This window comes from Nesoenas mayeri (genome assembly GCF_963082525.1).
Source record: "Nesoenas mayeri genome assembly, chromosome: 1".
NCBI lineage: Eukaryota > Metazoa > Chordata > Aves > Columbiformes > Columbidae > Nesoenas > Nesoenas mayeri.
This window is the reverse complement of record NC_137541.1, coordinates 210,017,943-210,034,452: the sequence shown is the minus strand read 5'-3', so window position 1 is coordinate 210,034,452 and position 16,510 is coordinate 210,017,943. Positions and strand designations below refer to the sequence as shown.

Below are 16,510 nucleotides of genomic sequence, written 5' to 3'. Positions count from 1 at the left end.
ACCTCTCTGGCCAACCTGGGACAGGCTCTCACCACCCTCACTGTAAAAAATTTCTTCCTCATGTCTGGCCCGAATCTCCCTCCTTTAGTTTAAAACCATCACCCCTTGTCCTATCACAACAGGCCCTGCTCAAAAGTCTGTCCCCCACCTTTCTTCTTGGCCCCTTTAAGTCCGGAAAGACCGCACTAAGGTCTCCCCAGAGCTTCTCTTCTCCAGCTGAACACCCCAACTCTCTCAGCCTGTCCCCCAGCAGAGCTGTTCCAGCCTCGCATCATTTCTGGGGCTCCTCTGGCCCCTCTCCAGCAGGTCCATGTGTGTCCTGTGCTGAGGACCCAGAGCTGGACCAGCACTGCAGGGGGGTCTCACCAGAGCGGAGCAGAGGGGCAGAATCCCCTCCCTGCACCTGCTGCTCACACTGCTGGGGATGCAGCCCAGGACACGAGTGGATTTCTGGGCTGCAAGCGCACATTGCCTTCTTTCTTACATTCCGCTTTTAAAAGCAGCATTTCTGCCCACTTCTTCCATTGCCTGAGACTCTGCACTGTTCACATGACCATCTCCATTTTTGAAGCCAACGCTCTCTGAAGGCTTTGGAGGCCAGACTGCTAATCTCTTGACAAGCAAGTGTATGTCTTGACAGGGTGATTGGTGTTGGCCCATCGCCCTTAATGGCTTGGCCCTCTGACAGCTGGCAGTGATTTTCTGACGGCTGGAGCCCCAGTCACATGCCCCCTGACAGCAGCAGAATAATATTCTCATGCCTGCGATAATGGCAAATGCATTTGGAAAGCTCATGAATAAGATTCCCTTCTCTGTCTCTTTTTATAACTCTGACATGCTTTTCTGTTGCCCAGTTTTTCCTCCTTTTTTTTTTTTATTACCCACCCTCCACAATTATTTCTCCCACTCTATTATTATTCCTCATGTTATCGGAGTGGCAGAGACAGACACTTCTAATTTCTTCCCTGCTCAAGGCTCAATGCTCTTTCTTTGAGTCTTTGAGCAATATTCTCTGGATATTGTCAGCAAGATGCTGCGTCCTGTGTGAAACTGCCATGCAGAGCCCCTCGTACTTTCCTCCTACCAGCTTCTAAAAATGCCGGATCCGTCTTCCATCGTCCTTGCTTGCCAACCTTGGTGTTTATTCTCAAAACGTGCCTTTGACTCCTGTGTATTCTCAGGAAAGTTTGGGCTTGGTTCCACAAGCCTGACATACCTCCTAATTCAAAGCACAGGGAGGAACGTTGGGTACAGGGAGGCAGGCGAAGGGAGCAGCTATGGTTTAAAAAGTGATTTGGGTTTTTTTTACCTTGTTTCATGGAAAGTATGGTTTGCTCTTTGTTGAGCAGAAGGTGGCTGGGGCTTATAGCTTAGCTATGTGTTGGAGCAGGAGTCAAGAAGGAGTGTCTGGGGATTTTCTCAATAGGACTTATTATTTCTCCCAGAGAAACTGATCGTAGGAGGGAGGAGATTGCTGCCAGCATGAGGGAAACCTCCTGTTTCAGCAATCTGGTCTGAAAGATTGATGTCTAATTGTCTAGGCGTTCCAGTAAGACAGGAAAATAGGTTATCTTGCTGTTTGCAATACCCCCCTCAAAATGAACATGCGTCATTAAAACAACCAGCCCTACTTATTTCTCAAAGGTTTGGCAGCGCCGTGCAAACCAAACAGGTACAATTACGTATGACAACGCTTCACCCCGTTCCATGATATGTGTTTTATGATGGCATTAATTTAACAGTGGTCAGTGATGCTCAATGGGTCGGGTTCCAAGGCTGGAGCAGTTCCTGAGCTGTGTTTGCTCCCTGAAAAGAGGACTCAAACTCCTCAGTCTTGCAGTGTGGGCACTTTGCTGGCTCTGAGCCTGCCTGCAGCAGAAGGTCAAAACCGCTCTGCTGTGTATAGGAACAGTTAAGCTGAGAAAACTGATCCCTTGCCAGTTCCAGTGTCCTCCTCTGGGAAATGGGAATAAGAATCATAGAATAATTTTGGTTGGAAGAGACCCTCAAGATCATTGAGTCCACCTGTTACCACAACACTGGCACTAACCCATGTCCCTGAGAACCTCATCTCCACGCCTGTCCAACCCCTCCAGGGATGGTGACTCCACCACTGCCCTGGGCAGCCTGTTCCAATGCCTGACAACCCTTTCTGTGCATAATTTTTTTCCAATATCCAACCTCAACCTCCCCTGGTGCAACTTGAGGTCGTTTCCTCTGCTCCTGGTGCTTGTTCCTGAGGAGCAGAGCCCGACCCCCCCTGGCTCCAAGCTCCTTTCAGGCAGTTCAGAGATCAGAAGGTCTCCCCTCAGCTCCTGTTCTCCAGCTGAACCCCCCAGGTCCCTCGGCCGCTCCCATCACACTTGTGCTCCAGCCCCTCACCAGCTCCGTTCCCTTCTCTCAACTTGCTCCAGCACCTCAAGGCCTTTCTTGTGGTGAGGGGCCCAAAACTGCCCCCAGGATTCGAGGTTTGGCCTCCTCAGGTCCCAGCACAGGGACGGTCACTGCCCTGGACCTGCTGGCCACACCAGTGCTGGTACCAGCCAGGATGCTGGTGGCCTCTTGGCCACCTGGGCACACGTGGCCCATGTTCAGCCTCTTATCACCAACACCCCCAGGTCCTTTTCCACACAACACTTTCCAGTCACTCTTCCTCCAGTCAGTTTCTTGTTTCTTTACAAAATTTTGCCTTCAAAATTTGCCTTCAGTCAACCTTACTCCATTGGGACTTCCATTCCTGGAGTGGGTGGTCACTGATCAGTCTTTGCTCAGTCTCCATCTGATGATACACCTAAAATACTGTGAGCGGGAAGGATGTACATGTACCAGGACTTGGCACTGGAAACCTGTGGTGCCAGAAACCTTAGCAGCATAAACATAGATAGGAGCAGGCCCCAGCTTGAGGAGCCTTAGCTGGACAGGTCAGAAAACTGGCACCCAAAACCTTTATAGCCACATGTAGCTGCTATAACCAGGAGAATCCTGCCTAATTCACCCTACGTCTTCAGATACTGTCAAGTCATGGAAAATGGAGACTTCAAAAAAATTCCTATAAGTTTGAAAGTATGAGTTTGTTGTACAACAACTGCTTTTCCTCTGTGCCACAGCATTATTGTGATACCACGTATAGATTCTTATTTTAACTGCAAGCACTCCCTCCTCTTCCCCAAAAGGAGGTGGTTGTAGAAGAGAACCAGTGATGCGTGGGATAGAGCTAGGATAGAAACAGAAAGAGAGGAGCACTGCTCCTGTTCTCACCATGTGAAACGGGCTACTGCCATTTTTTGAGTCCCAAATGGACTCAGTGCTGCCTGTTCAAGCACTGGAGATAATCAATATTTTGCGGTTCTCATCTTCCAGTATATCTCTCCTACCACATTTCATATAGGGAGCTTATAATTTGTCCTAAGGACAAGTAACTCCAGTGAGTGGTATAATATCCAGAAGGAAGGCTGCTTTCCACAAATGCCCCAATTCTAGTCAACTTAGATCATAGCAAGTCCAAAGGCTGATTAGGTACGTACTTTCCATGGACCCTGGGAGTACACAAAGAAGCTTCATTGACCTCAAACCAGAGTGGAGTGCGTTGCAGAATAAAGAGTTGGGATTCATGACCTCACCCAGCTTCATCCAGCCAAAAAGAACAAGACACCTAAGGTCAGTTCAGCTACCAAAATATACACATTTAGTGCTCTGGGACACAAAGCAGCTGAAAGCCACATGGAGTATGACACTGGATCTAGGGAAGACTCAGTGACCCCAGGGCATCCTGCCTGGCCTTCAGCTGATGCTCCAAAAGAACCTCAAATGACACAAGATGTCAACATTTAAGGATGTGAACGGAGCCTTTAAGGCAGGATCCAAGTCGAGATTAACACATTTGAATATTGTGACAAAGTGCATGCAAGTCTCTGCACATTGAGCTGTGTGTATGTAAATTAGCAGGCAGAAAAAGACAGCTTGCTACATTTTTCCCAAGGAGAAAGCTGTTTACAAGTGTAAACAATGAATCCTTGCAGCATTTGCTTCTGCTTTTTTAAAGCATGAGAAGGATTCCAAAGCACAAAGGCAGACCTATTCCCAGATTCCTTTGAAAGTCAAGGAGACTGAGGTAGACGCCGTTTGTGCTTTTGGAAAGCCTCCCTCTCTTGATAGAATTTCATTTGATATTCCAGCTTAAGCTGGTGTACATTTACTATAGACACTTGGCACCTAATAAGGGCTCTGATTCACATATAATCAAGCTCAGATGCCTGAAAAAGTTACTAAGATGAGCTTTACTTCCACACTTCTCTCAATGTCAACTGCTTCTCCCTCGGGAATGGCTGAACAGCAGGTTTATCTCCTCCCATACCAATTTCAGCCCTGCAAATTACTGCAAACTGACATCAATTTTATGTCATGTTAATGCAATGGGCTGGAAGCTGCAGGTGCTTGGAGACACCTCCACGTGCTGTCTGTTTTAGGGCAGTAATGATCGGGTGAAAATAAGCTTCAGCTAAACCCACTGCAACAAGAAAGCAAACATCCTGATTGTGGCTAAATGGGACCTGCTGTGCATGGTATAACCTGCCTCAACTTCTGATTTGAAAGGTTTTGGGAATACATCTGTGATAGACGCAATCAGATACGCTTGTGCTAGGAAAAGGATGGAGAAGAAAAATCATAGAATCCTAGAGTGGTGAGGGTTGGAAGGAACCTTAAATATCGTCTAGTTCCAACTCCTCTTCCACTAGACCAGGTTGCTCAGAGCCCCGTCCAGCCTGGCCTGGGATGTCTCCAGGGATGGTTCATCCACCACCTTTCTGGACAACCTGGGACAGGCTCTCACCACCCTCAGAGGCAAAAATTTCTTCCTCATGTCTGGTCTGAATCTCCCCTGCTTTAGCTTAAAACCATCACCCCTTGTCCTGTCACAACAGGCCCTGCTCAAAAGTCTGTCCCGATCTTTTTACAGGCCCCTTTTAAGCCCAGAAAGGCCACAATAAGGTCTCTGTGGAGCTTCTGTTCTCCAGCTGAACTCCCCAGCTCTCTCAGCCTGTCCTCCCAGCAGAGCTGTTCCAGCCTCGCATCATTTCTGGGGCTCCTCTGGCCCCTCTCCAGCAGGTCCATGTGTGTCCTGTGCTGAGGACCCCGAGCTGGACCAGCACTGCAGGGGGGTCTCACCAGAGCGGAGCAGAGGGGCAGAATCCCCTCCCTGCACCTGCTGCTCACGCTGCTGGGGATTCAGCCCAGGACACAGGTGGATTTCTGGGCTGCAAATGCATGTTGCGAACTCATCAACCAACACCCCCAAATCCTTCTCCTCAAGGCTGCTCTCAATCCATTCTCCACTCAGCCTGTATTTGTGCTTTGGGATTGCCCTGACCCATGTGCACGACCTTGCACTTGGTCTCATTGAACTTCATGAAGTTCATATGGGCCCACCTCTCCAGCCTGTCAAGGTTCCTCTGGATGGATCCTTTCCCTCCAGCGTGTCGACTGTACTACACAGCTTGGTGCCACCTGCAAACCTGCTGAGGGTGTACTCGATCCCACTGTCCATGTCTCCAACAAAGATGTTCAACAGCACCAGTCCCAATACTGAGCTCTAAAATCTGCTTTGAGGACTGGATACAGGACCGAACCATCCTCTGCATGAGGGAAAGTCCTCTCCTCGGCAGATGGCACCTCCTTCCTGAAATACCTGTGCTCGGTAGCCCCTGTTTTCACCAACCCTTTATAACACTGTTCAGGTTGTTGTGTTCCCATGTACGCTGGATGTTCACGGCATCCACAGAGCTGAAATCCTTCACTGACGCAGCCATTTGCCAAATTGCCTACAATAGCCTTGAAAATATGACTAAGAACAGTCATATTACACTGACAAGTTTATGAATATTTATATGGCTCTAGACCTTGAGTCCCCTTCATGATGCTTTACAATCGCATGACTCCACTTAACTTCAGCACGGACGTTTCTGCTTTACAGAGCTACGAACAGGGAATCAGTTCTGCTAAATTCTGCTGAAGTTTTTGGGTCAGATCCTTCTTCATGTTACAAAACAACTTATATTTTCACTTATTCAGGTGCCAATACATTTCTGTGATATTACTTCAGGCATAACTATCATCATCCCCACAACAGTGCTCACAAAGAGCTCTTAAGCCTCAAGGCACTTTACAAAGAGTCTGATTCAGCCTCTTAAAACGCTGCTTTTAGCATCTTACTCATGCTATCTGCATATAAATCAATGGGATAAATTACATGCTACACAGGATCAGGCTTGCAGGATCTAGAGGTGTTAATGAGCTTTTTCTGTAACTGGTATGGCCTAGACAATTCAGAAAGTTGCCAATAATGACATTTTAAGCCGCAGTATTTGGAATTCAACATTATCATGGGATGTGAGAGTTCAGAGCCAAGAGCCCTGACTCAGGATTCCACACCTAAGATATAAAGTAAGTTCCCAGAAGAAGGACGGGTTCATAATTAACATAAAATTTGAACAGGTAATTTGTAGAATAAAATTCAGCTTTAGGTGACTGATTTCTTTATTTTAACATTATTAGAAGCGAGCAGTGAAAACATCTTCAAGATTTTGTGTCAATTTTATCTTCCTTTATGCATGTATATACTGATGAGCAGGAATATGTACAATCTTCTCCAGCTTACATAGCCATAATGAGTTCTAATCAATCTGTTTGTTAGGCCTGATTTTATGCAGAAATTAAACAACCAGCAGCACAAGCCATAATAAAGTGTTTGCATAGAGCAGGGATAGAGAAAAATGCTCTTCTTCAGGTGTCGTTTTCCGAATTTCATAAAGAGAAACAGCTGAACATGTGCAATTTTTAAATAGTAGCCCTCTCCAATTCCCAAGTAAAAAACTACTGGATCCACAGACTAAATTTACAGGACTCTAGTGTGTAAACTGACACGATTCAATTAACATAGCTGACCAATTGAGCCCTGAGGTCTCAGGGCAAAATAACACTGTATGGAAAGAGGATCCTTTGCCACAGGCAACCAGAGGCCACAGGAAATTACTCATGTTGGCACGTCACGCACATTTTTAGTAGTACTGAAAATAAGCATTTCAGGAGCTGTATGTTTGTTTCTCTGCTTGTTATTTCAGAAACAAGACATTCCTTCCATAGGTCTGACAGGACAGACAAAGAAAATCCAACACCTGGACAACATCTTTGACCATCTAGTCAGACAGACCATGTTTAGATGCAAATAACTTCAGGATGTCACATTATATCCAGTGCAGTAAGGTCCACTACAAAGCGTAGCTCAAGGTTAGAGAGGAAGAGTATTGCTTTTAACATATATATTATTGTATTGAAATGGTCAAAGATGGTTTTATGGAAGATGAATTTACATTTACAAAACAGTTGTAGGAAAAAAACCCCTAAACCCATGTATTATAATGGTTTGTGGCTGCCTCTTCAATAGTGCAATGACTAAAAGATTTGCCAGAGTTCAAAAGCAGAGAACCAAACAACAGAGTAAGTCAGGAATAAAGGCATATTGTGATGGAACCTACTACAGAAACACATCAAATAAAAATTTCTCCATGATTCAAATTAAGGGCAAACAATACATTCTTGCTTGTCTTTCTATCTAGAAAAAACAGAATGGTTAACAACCCATATTGTTGTTATCTACCCCATACAATATTTCATTAATTTATCTTTCCCAGTTTTAAAGCCAATTTCATGTCTGACTTCTGTTTTGATTGTGGTTACAAATCTTTGCACGTCCAGCATGCATGTGATGAGAAAATAAACAAGCACCAATATTTAAAATTATTTATTTACAGCCAACTGTAATTCAATATTACACAAATCACTTGATTTTTTTTGTATTGTGCCCATTTTGTGCTCCTGGTGTGCAAATGGGATATTTAATAGTTTTTTCTTTAGTTTCTGAACTACTGCGATTTCAAACTTTGAATTATTTTTGTTAAGAACCTTTAATCTTACAACGGTTAACCATGATAACAAAAGATAGATCAGAGCCTTTACTATATAAACAGAACCTTCAGAAGTCCAATAAAAATCATAGTGCATCAAGTGGGCTAGAATTCTCTCCATTGTTTACAACCAGTTTTGTGCTTCTGAATCAGTTTGGTACTCTTCCAGACCTCTTATCTTGAAAGTCTAAATCTGGGGAGGATAATCTAGCTCTGAAAATAAAATAAAGACAGGCCTGCATAAAAAAATGCACAGTGATTTCGATGGTGTTTTGACAATCTAAGTATTTAATCTTTGCCATCACTAAAATCAATTTTGCTTTGAAGGCTTTATATCACTACGCAAAACATTAAATACATCTCTCTACCTGATGCTGAAAGCAATTATATATAACCTGAACTGCAGAAGACAGGTTATTCTTTGTGATAGATGTATACATTACAAAACATCAGCATTTACACCAGGAAAAGTCTGTGTTGTGATTGGTGTTTTTTAGCTTACAAGAGAGATGAGGAGAAATAAGTTTGTGTGTTTATATGGAGGTATAATAAATACTGCACTCCGTATAGTCTCTACGGTCTGTGCAAAGTTTCCCATCAAATCTTCGGACCTTATCCTGAAACATAAAACACAGATGATATTACTAGGCCTTTACTTGTGTGTTTTATTCTTTTTCCCTCTGTTTTGAGCCTTTCCCTTTTTCAACTCTACTTTGGATATGAACTCCTCTTGAAAACCACTTTGCATATTCTGGGTGTAAGTATAGTATGCGTAGTAAGCACTGAGGGAACTAAATAAGGCACCAGATGAGAGAAAACCCCCATGTAGTAGGCAGTGCTATAAAAAACCTCCTTCCTCCTCCCAGCCCACAAGTACGAGGAACATTTGCCTGTTCATTTAAAAACTTGAAGCCACCGCGCCGCCTCACTCGAGTTACAAACCTTCCCTGCAGCCTGTAAGTAAAATCATAGAATTATTTTGGTCGGAATACACCCTCAGGATCATCGAGTCCGACCATAACCTAACTCCAGGACTAAATCACGTCCCTAAGAACCTTGTCTAAACGCCTTTTAAACCCCTCCAGGGATGGTGATTCCACCACAGCCTTGGGCAGCCTGTTCCAATGCCCCACAACCCTTTCTATGAATAATTTTTCCCTAATATCCAATCTAAACCTCCCCTGGCACAACTCGAGGCCATTTCCTCTCATCCTATCACTTGCTGTTTGGGAGAAGAGACCAACACCCTCCATGCTCCAACCTCCTTTCATGGAGTCCTAGAGGGGAAACCACCTCAGTGCCACTAAAGCGACTTTGGGGAGTGTGTTTTTTGCCCAAAAAGGGCGCGATGTGAAGGCAGACGCAGGCACCCGTGGTCTCCACACGGGCACCAAACGTGCCGCCTTTCCCCCGCGGGGATTTATCTCTAAATCTGCCTTTTCCACCTCAACACTTCCCTCCCCTCCGGGCTTTTCCCCTCAGAGGGGCCGCGACACCGTCCGGCCCGGCCCGCGCAGGCCGCAGCCCGTCGCCATGGCAACGCGCGGGCCCCGCTCCCCGCGGCAGCGGCGGCGGCGGCTCCTCCCCCGGCCGGGCGGGCCCAGCGCTTGGCCCCCGCCCGCTGCGCTCCGGGCCCGGCGTCCTTCTCCCGCCTCCCCCCCACGACTCCTTCCCCTTCTGTCCGCTCTGGTCTGAAGCGGATGCCGCGATGGCTCCGGCCGCCGACCGGGAGGGTTACTGGGGCCCGCCGACCTCCACCTTGGAGTGGTGCGAGGAGAACTACGCCGTCTCCTACTACATCGCCGAGTTCTGTGAGTGGCCGCCCCGTCCCGGCTCAGTCACCCCCTCGCTCCCCCACCCCGCCGACCAGGCCCCGCGGCAGGGGGATCCCCCCTCCTCCATGGCCGCTCTTTGCTGAGGTGGGGGGGAAATGGCGGGTTAACGGGGCCGCTGCCCCTCAGCCACCCCCGGCGGGTGGAAATGGATGTTTTCCTGTCACCTTTCCCCTCAAATCCGTGTTTTGAGGAGGCGTTGGGACTGATTTCTCTCTTCCCGTGCCCCAGCATGTTGTTTGGGCCTCCCCCTTGTCCCAGGTCTGTCCCTCTGGCCTGTGTCCCAAGCCGTGGTGGGTCAGGGGGGTGTCTGGAGGCACCAAGGGGGTGGCTGAGGTGGGGGGGTCGGGTGAGGTGGGTCTCTGGAGTAGAAGGGGTTGTGTGGCACTATATGGATGGCCAAAAAGGGGAGTTTTTGCTGAAATCATGTTCAGAGTATCATGCTGTAAAGGTACACGGGTGTGCAGCTCAGCTCCCATTGAGATGAGAGCATCTACCCAGCCACGGCCAGTCAAACTGAGCAAAACAGTTCAGGGACAGAGAAGGGAGCTTTGTATGAAAGAGACATCTTCATCCAGGACAGACAGCTTCACCTGACTGGTCTTTAGTGATGATCTCCAGAGGTCCCTTCTAACCGTAATCATTATGTGGTGAGTCTTGACTATCATCAGGTTGATCTGTTGCAGGTGGTGGGAGCTGGAATATCTCAAAGAGTCGCCCTGTTGCAGGTGCTGGTCTTTTAGGGTAGCTTGGAGCAGTGGTAAGAAAGTACAGTTATTTACTTTACAACTCTGGTATTCAGAGGCAGTTAGGAATTTAGATATATTCAAGCACGTTTTAAGGAAATACGAAAGCGCTTTGACTAGATGGTCATCCAGGAGGTGCTTGAGAAGGGATAATGTTCATAGAATCATAGAATCCTTTCAGTTGGAAGAGACCCTCAAATCATTGAGTCCAACCATAACCTAACTCTAGCACTAAACCATGTTCCTAAGAGCCTTGTCTAAACACCTTTTAAACCCCTCCAGGGATGGTGACTCCAGCACTGCCCTGGGCAGCCTGTTCCAATGCCTGACAACCCTTTCATGAAGAATTTTTCCCAATATCCAATCTGAACCTTCCTGGCACAACCTGAGGCCATTTCCTCTTGTCCTATCACTTGCTGTTTGGGAGAAGAGACCAATACCCTCCATGCTACAACCTCCTTTCAGGTAGTTGTAGATAGCGAGAAGGTCTCTCCTCAGCCTGTTCTCCAGGCTGAACAGCCCCAGTTCCCTCAACCAGTCCTGTTGTGTTAGCAGGTAAAGGATCAAACCTTCTGTTACTGATGTTTTGCTTAAAAATTAAATATATTTGTGTCCTGGGCCGTGACTTTCAAGGGTATAATATAGTTACATGTTGTCACCTGACACATGCCCTGTCCTACAAAAAGCTTTCACACCTATGAGACAGGCGGTTGCTTTTGAAGTTTTAAGACTCTAGGAAAATAGCACTGAAGGCGACAGGCTCACCTTTCCTGGATTTCTTGGAGTGGGCAATCTGCTGAGGCCTTTCGCATTGCTGGGATGCTTCGGCAGCGCTTTGAAAGAGCTTGGCACGCAGAAGACGGAAGGTTCTGGGCGTCCACGCTGGGCTGTGACTCCTGGTTACAAACAGTGACATGGGCGAAGGACCAAAACGAATAGTTGTGAAAGAGGCTTCAGAGTGTGGGAATGGGAAGAGCTGCAGGATCCGGGTAACAGTAGCAGAGAAACTGAGGGAAAAAGGAAGTTGGTGTGTAGATTTATGGCTGAGAAGAGGCAGCCTGGGTGAAGAGGGAACAAAATTAAATACTCTTAAAGCTGGACAAACTTAGAAATTTTTAAATAGAATGAGACGTTTGCAGAGTATGTATTTTTGTGTCTTCCTCGTGTTAAGAAGTAATTTGAGAGAGAATCCTCACAGGGAAGAGGAAGCTCTGTTGCTTCACCCATGTGAAAATAAATTTGACTAGCATGTAAATTCTTGAAATAACCCCTGCATTGTTGGTTTGTGAACTGATACTTTTCATCTGCTTCTAGATTATGCAGGAGGAGGAAGATGCGTTTGAGATTAGAGGTGGGAAGTGGAAAGGTGTGTGTTCTGAAGAAAAAGGAGCTAAACATAGACAGTCTGGTCCCTCCTTACAGTTTTAGAGTTTGGGACCACAGTTTGTTGTTCTGTCAGTTGCGCTGAAAAAAAAACGTGTATAAGGACTTTGCTGTAAATTAGGGCATTTAAGTGGTCCCAGTTTAAAAAACAAAGCAGTAAATAAGCCCACTTTATCTTAGAGGTAGTTTAACAATAGGTAATTTCAGTAGAGATGTCAAGATTTCTTTAGCAATGATACTGTAACTGCACTTTCAGGGTAAGAGGATTTTTTTTTTTTTTCCATTTTTTGATATTATGAACCTACATTTAAAATTTAGCCAGCAAAACTTGGTTGACAACATATCATTCATAGAACAACTAAGGAGTCTTTCTCAGCTTTCTCTAAAATACTTAATGTGAAGCTAAATACCTTGGAAGATCAGGTGTTATGCTGAAATCTAGTTGGTGTAATGGAAGAGCTGGGAGTATATTCAGGGTCTGTGTGGCTCAGCAGTCAGTTGCTATGCCTGTATGGCCTTCTTAGTTGATCAAAAATTCAAATTCAGAGAGTGAACAAGCCAGAAAGTTTCTCATCTCTCTCTGAGTTCTCATTGTGATGTTGCTGATACTGTTTTTAAAACTCCCATACAGCCTGTAGTATTTTCAGTGTTACCGAAAATCGGTTTCTGACTTGTCCCTGAGTTGGTACCACTCAGTTCTGCTGATGGTATTTAAAAATTGTGCATTAAATGTTTGTTGTAAATAATTTATAAGAAACTATTGAAGGCCCAAAGCTTGAAGGATCCTGGCAGGTCCAAATCAAATATTATGTTTTCCTTAGGTTGCAGTCTGAAAAGCCAAATGGAAAGCTTGTTGTGCAAATTACATCTTTGTGCCACTTAGCAATTTGTTTTTAATATGCTAATTTTAGTACAAATTGCTACATTGTGTTCCAGAAGCCTACATGCAGTTCTTTGCCATTCACTCCTTAAAGAACCAGTGGAAATGATGACAGCTAATCAGTTGTAGGTATTCAGAGATGTGAAGGTGAGGTAAGGTGTTTTTGTAGCACTTTGTATTTCCATTCTCTTCATATACCCTGGACGCAATGACCTGTATTCAGAGATTTTTGTAATTTTTATTTTAAATAATGAAAAATGATTTCTCTTGCCGTTCTCTGTCTGCACCTAGCCAGTTTTCCTCCCTTGTGGAGGTGGATGACTAACTGCTCTGTGTCCTTTGTAGAATAATAAACCAACTGAAATGGAAAACCAGTTGCAAAGAATTATTTTGCAAGCTTAACTATGCTAAGCCTTCAGAGGACTCTTACATCCCTTGCTGATCAAATCTATTGTATGGTTTAGGAATTCCTTCTTCAGGGTTTCTCAGGAGCTTTGGATTGACTCCTGTGTGCTAGAGGGCGGGCAGTAGAGATGTTTTTGGTTTGTTTTGTTTTTTTTCTTTTAACTAATCTTTTCCAGCTCCCAGAGAGAGCTTGTATGCTGAATTACTCAAGCTGAATTACTCAAGCAAAATAGTAATAATAAAGGAAAAACCCAGTGTCCTCCCACCCAAGCAAAAAGAACAAGGTCATATGTAAGTGCTGTTGTTTAACACTAAGTGCTTAAATGTTACAGTTTACTCATTATTTTAGTAGGGTTGATGTTTCAGGCCAGTTCAGCCCACGTAGTGTTCAGTTTTGGGGGTCTGGTTTGATATGAATGTCTATATGATAAGTGCTTTACCCTTCTTACAAATACTTCAAATTCAAAGGAGCCCTTTGTGGTACCTGAGGGTTTATGTTAATACTTCTCGATCAGGAGAATCCTTGGGGTTAATTTGTTGTCGCTACCAAATCAGTGCTGTGTTTCAGTTTGGATCAAACTTGAGTGATGTTTCCAGGTATGTGAAATATTGCCTTGAGCTGTCATTGTCCATGAGTAATATGTATTATCTACCACATGACCGCTTTTGAGATAGTATATCCTTATGTTGGCATGTAGAGCAATAAGCATATGAAATATAGCTTCAGGCTTCTCAAGGAACTGGCGAAATAGTTTCTTTCTTGGCTTCTGGTCCTGTCTCACTACATTCTGCTACCTTCATATAAGAATTTTTTAATTATTGTTAACAGAATTAGGTCTATTGCTTTTTGTTTTCATTAGAGATCTGGTAAATAAATATTTGTAACTGTGCTTTCCTTATGGGACCCTTATTTAGAGATTAAAAAAATTTATATATATAATCCACCCATGTTTCTAGCCACTTTTGAGCCTTCCTATTTTTGCTTCAGACAAAAGATAAGAGATCGAGATGACTGTTATCTGTGTTGTTAGATGTCAGATATCTTATTTATGCATAGACTGCCTTCCAAGAATTCTCTACATTGTGAATAGTGACACGAAACTACTATTTGTTTGTGGCTTTTTTTTAACCTTTATACAAAAAAGACAACTGTCAAAGATGCACGGATTTGTTTTCCATGGGAATCATTACTCTGGAACTTAACTTGTAAAATTTACTTAAAGTTAGAATAGTGTTATTGAATTTTGACTGTCACATCTGTACTGTCACCTGTTCTCTTGGGTGTCCTGCTGGATTTTTGCCTCTTTTGCCAGAGGCTTTGGAAAGCAGCCAGAGACTGTTGAGCTTGGGACTCTCCATGTGAGTTAATAAAATAAAGCCAACTCCGTCTGGCTTCTAGAGTTCTGTACTTTCAGTAACCAAGTGGGATCACTTGGGTGTGATCACACCAACTGCCTGGCCATGGCTGAATTATTTGAAGACATCAGGACACAGATGAGTTGTAAAGTGCGATTTAAGAGAAGAGGATGTCACAGCCTCACGAACTTTAAGACTGAAAGGGATTTGAGTGTTTAGTGACCTAATCATAGGAAGCCACATCACAGATTTCCTTTTTAAATTTACTGGGATTCTTGAGGGAACAGTTGATGCTTTTTAAGATGAACACTTTTAGCTTGCTTTTTGTGCTGTGGACAAAAAGAAGTTGAAAGAGGGATTCTTTCCTTCAAAGAATAAATAGCAGAAGTTAACTCAGCCAGACAGATGTTCTATGCTGTCATGCTTTCTTATTTCTTTAGTAATTTTAAGTGATTTTGAGTCGGTGGCAAATACCATTGCATTAATTTATTTCCATTCCCAGATTGTAAATCTATATACTTGACTTAAGCCTGATGATAATCTTGTGGCACTACTTTGATTCATTTTGCCACAATTAATGATTTTTTTTTTCTTGCCTCTCTGCCGCTTTCTAATCCATGATGCAACTCTACCTTTCATCTTGTGACAACTTAATTTTCTGTTTTCCCAAGAGCTTTCATTGAAAGACGGGGTCAAAGGCTTTTGGAAAGTCTACCTGTGTCCAATCAACAGTTCTCATTTATCCATCACATTATGGATATGCTTAAAACTCGACAGAGGCCATGGTAATGGACCACATATGTGTTTATCTACTAATACTTGTGTAGCTAAGTGACAATAAAATTCTTAAATATGGTTTAACAAAGCGTTTGATTGCTGTATAATTAGTACTTCATATTCAGTACTTGTACAGCTGGCAATTGGACATCTGCTACTCCAAATGGTAACGGAGCAGTGACATTTGTACAATTTAATTTTGCTTATGTGCAAACTAAAGCAGAGAGGCTTATGAACTGCATGGTATGAATTTGCAGAATATATATTTGTAACTAGGAACAGGAAGATTAATGTGAAATAAATTATAGTAAAGGAACACTGCTGACTTTTAAATTCCCTTAAATGAGCCTTTCGTCACAGATAAAAACGACTGTTGTCATAATTGAAAGACAAAAATGTTTTTAGTCTGGGGATTGTTGTGTCTCTGTGTGTGTGAAACTGCTATTTAGGTGAAACTGCACTTTCCATATTTGCTGGAGCCTTTCACAGTGGGGAAGATGTTTTCTAAACAAAAGAAAGATTTAATAATCACTGAAAAAATGCTGAAAGGAACTCTGGAAATTGTCTCCAGTCCCAGCAGCTCAGTGGTGTATGGCCATTTCATCTTGCAGTGCATGCAAGTGCTGACACACTCAGCTGTTCTCTGACTTTCTCAAAAGAGGGTCACACAAAGGTTCATGGATCATGAAAGGCTAAGAAAATGGCGAAAGTTCTATTAATTCAAAATATGTATCAAAAATGAAATTTATAATTCTAGAAGGGAACTCAGAAGTGGTCATTAGGGAAAAGCTACCTACCTTTGATTGCTTTGAGTTTTCTAGGTGTGTGGCTCTTTACACCTGCCTCATTAATTACAGACATTTTTCAGTCCATCAGCAGGGAAGCTGAGCTGCTGTGTGAATTAAAGGTGCTTGGTTATTCTGTGGCTGTGCTACAAGGAAGGAAGGTGTCAGGAAGAGAGAAGATTCTAGAGAGTGTTACAACTCAAAAACCACAGAACAGCACTGCTTTAGTAAGTAATTAATCTCAATATCTCCATATAGGCAAGTTATGGGTAGAGTCCCAATGACTTTGATGGTCGCTTTTTGAATTTAAGATTTTGAGCACAGACTCTTGTGCAATTGAAAATGCAACTGTAAACTGCTTGAGGGTTTTGTGCTAGCTCAAAAA

General features: G+C 43.9%; 1 protein-coding gene across 1 annotated transcript in view; it reads left to right on the top strand.

Annotated features, from left to right (window-relative positions):
* Positions 1-9,669: 9,669 nt before the first annotated feature.
* ACER3 (alkaline ceramidase 3) overlaps positions 9,670-16,510 on the top strand; it is a gene marked incomplete at both ends in the record, with an annotated part of 62,557 nt that continues 55,716 nt past the window's right edge. The window contains one exon of the mRNA XM_080363683.1: positions 9,670-9,772. Within this exon, the coding sequence (XP_080219809.1) occupies positions 9,670-9,772 (103 nt within the window). The remainder of the gene's footprint in view (positions 9,773-16,510) is intronic.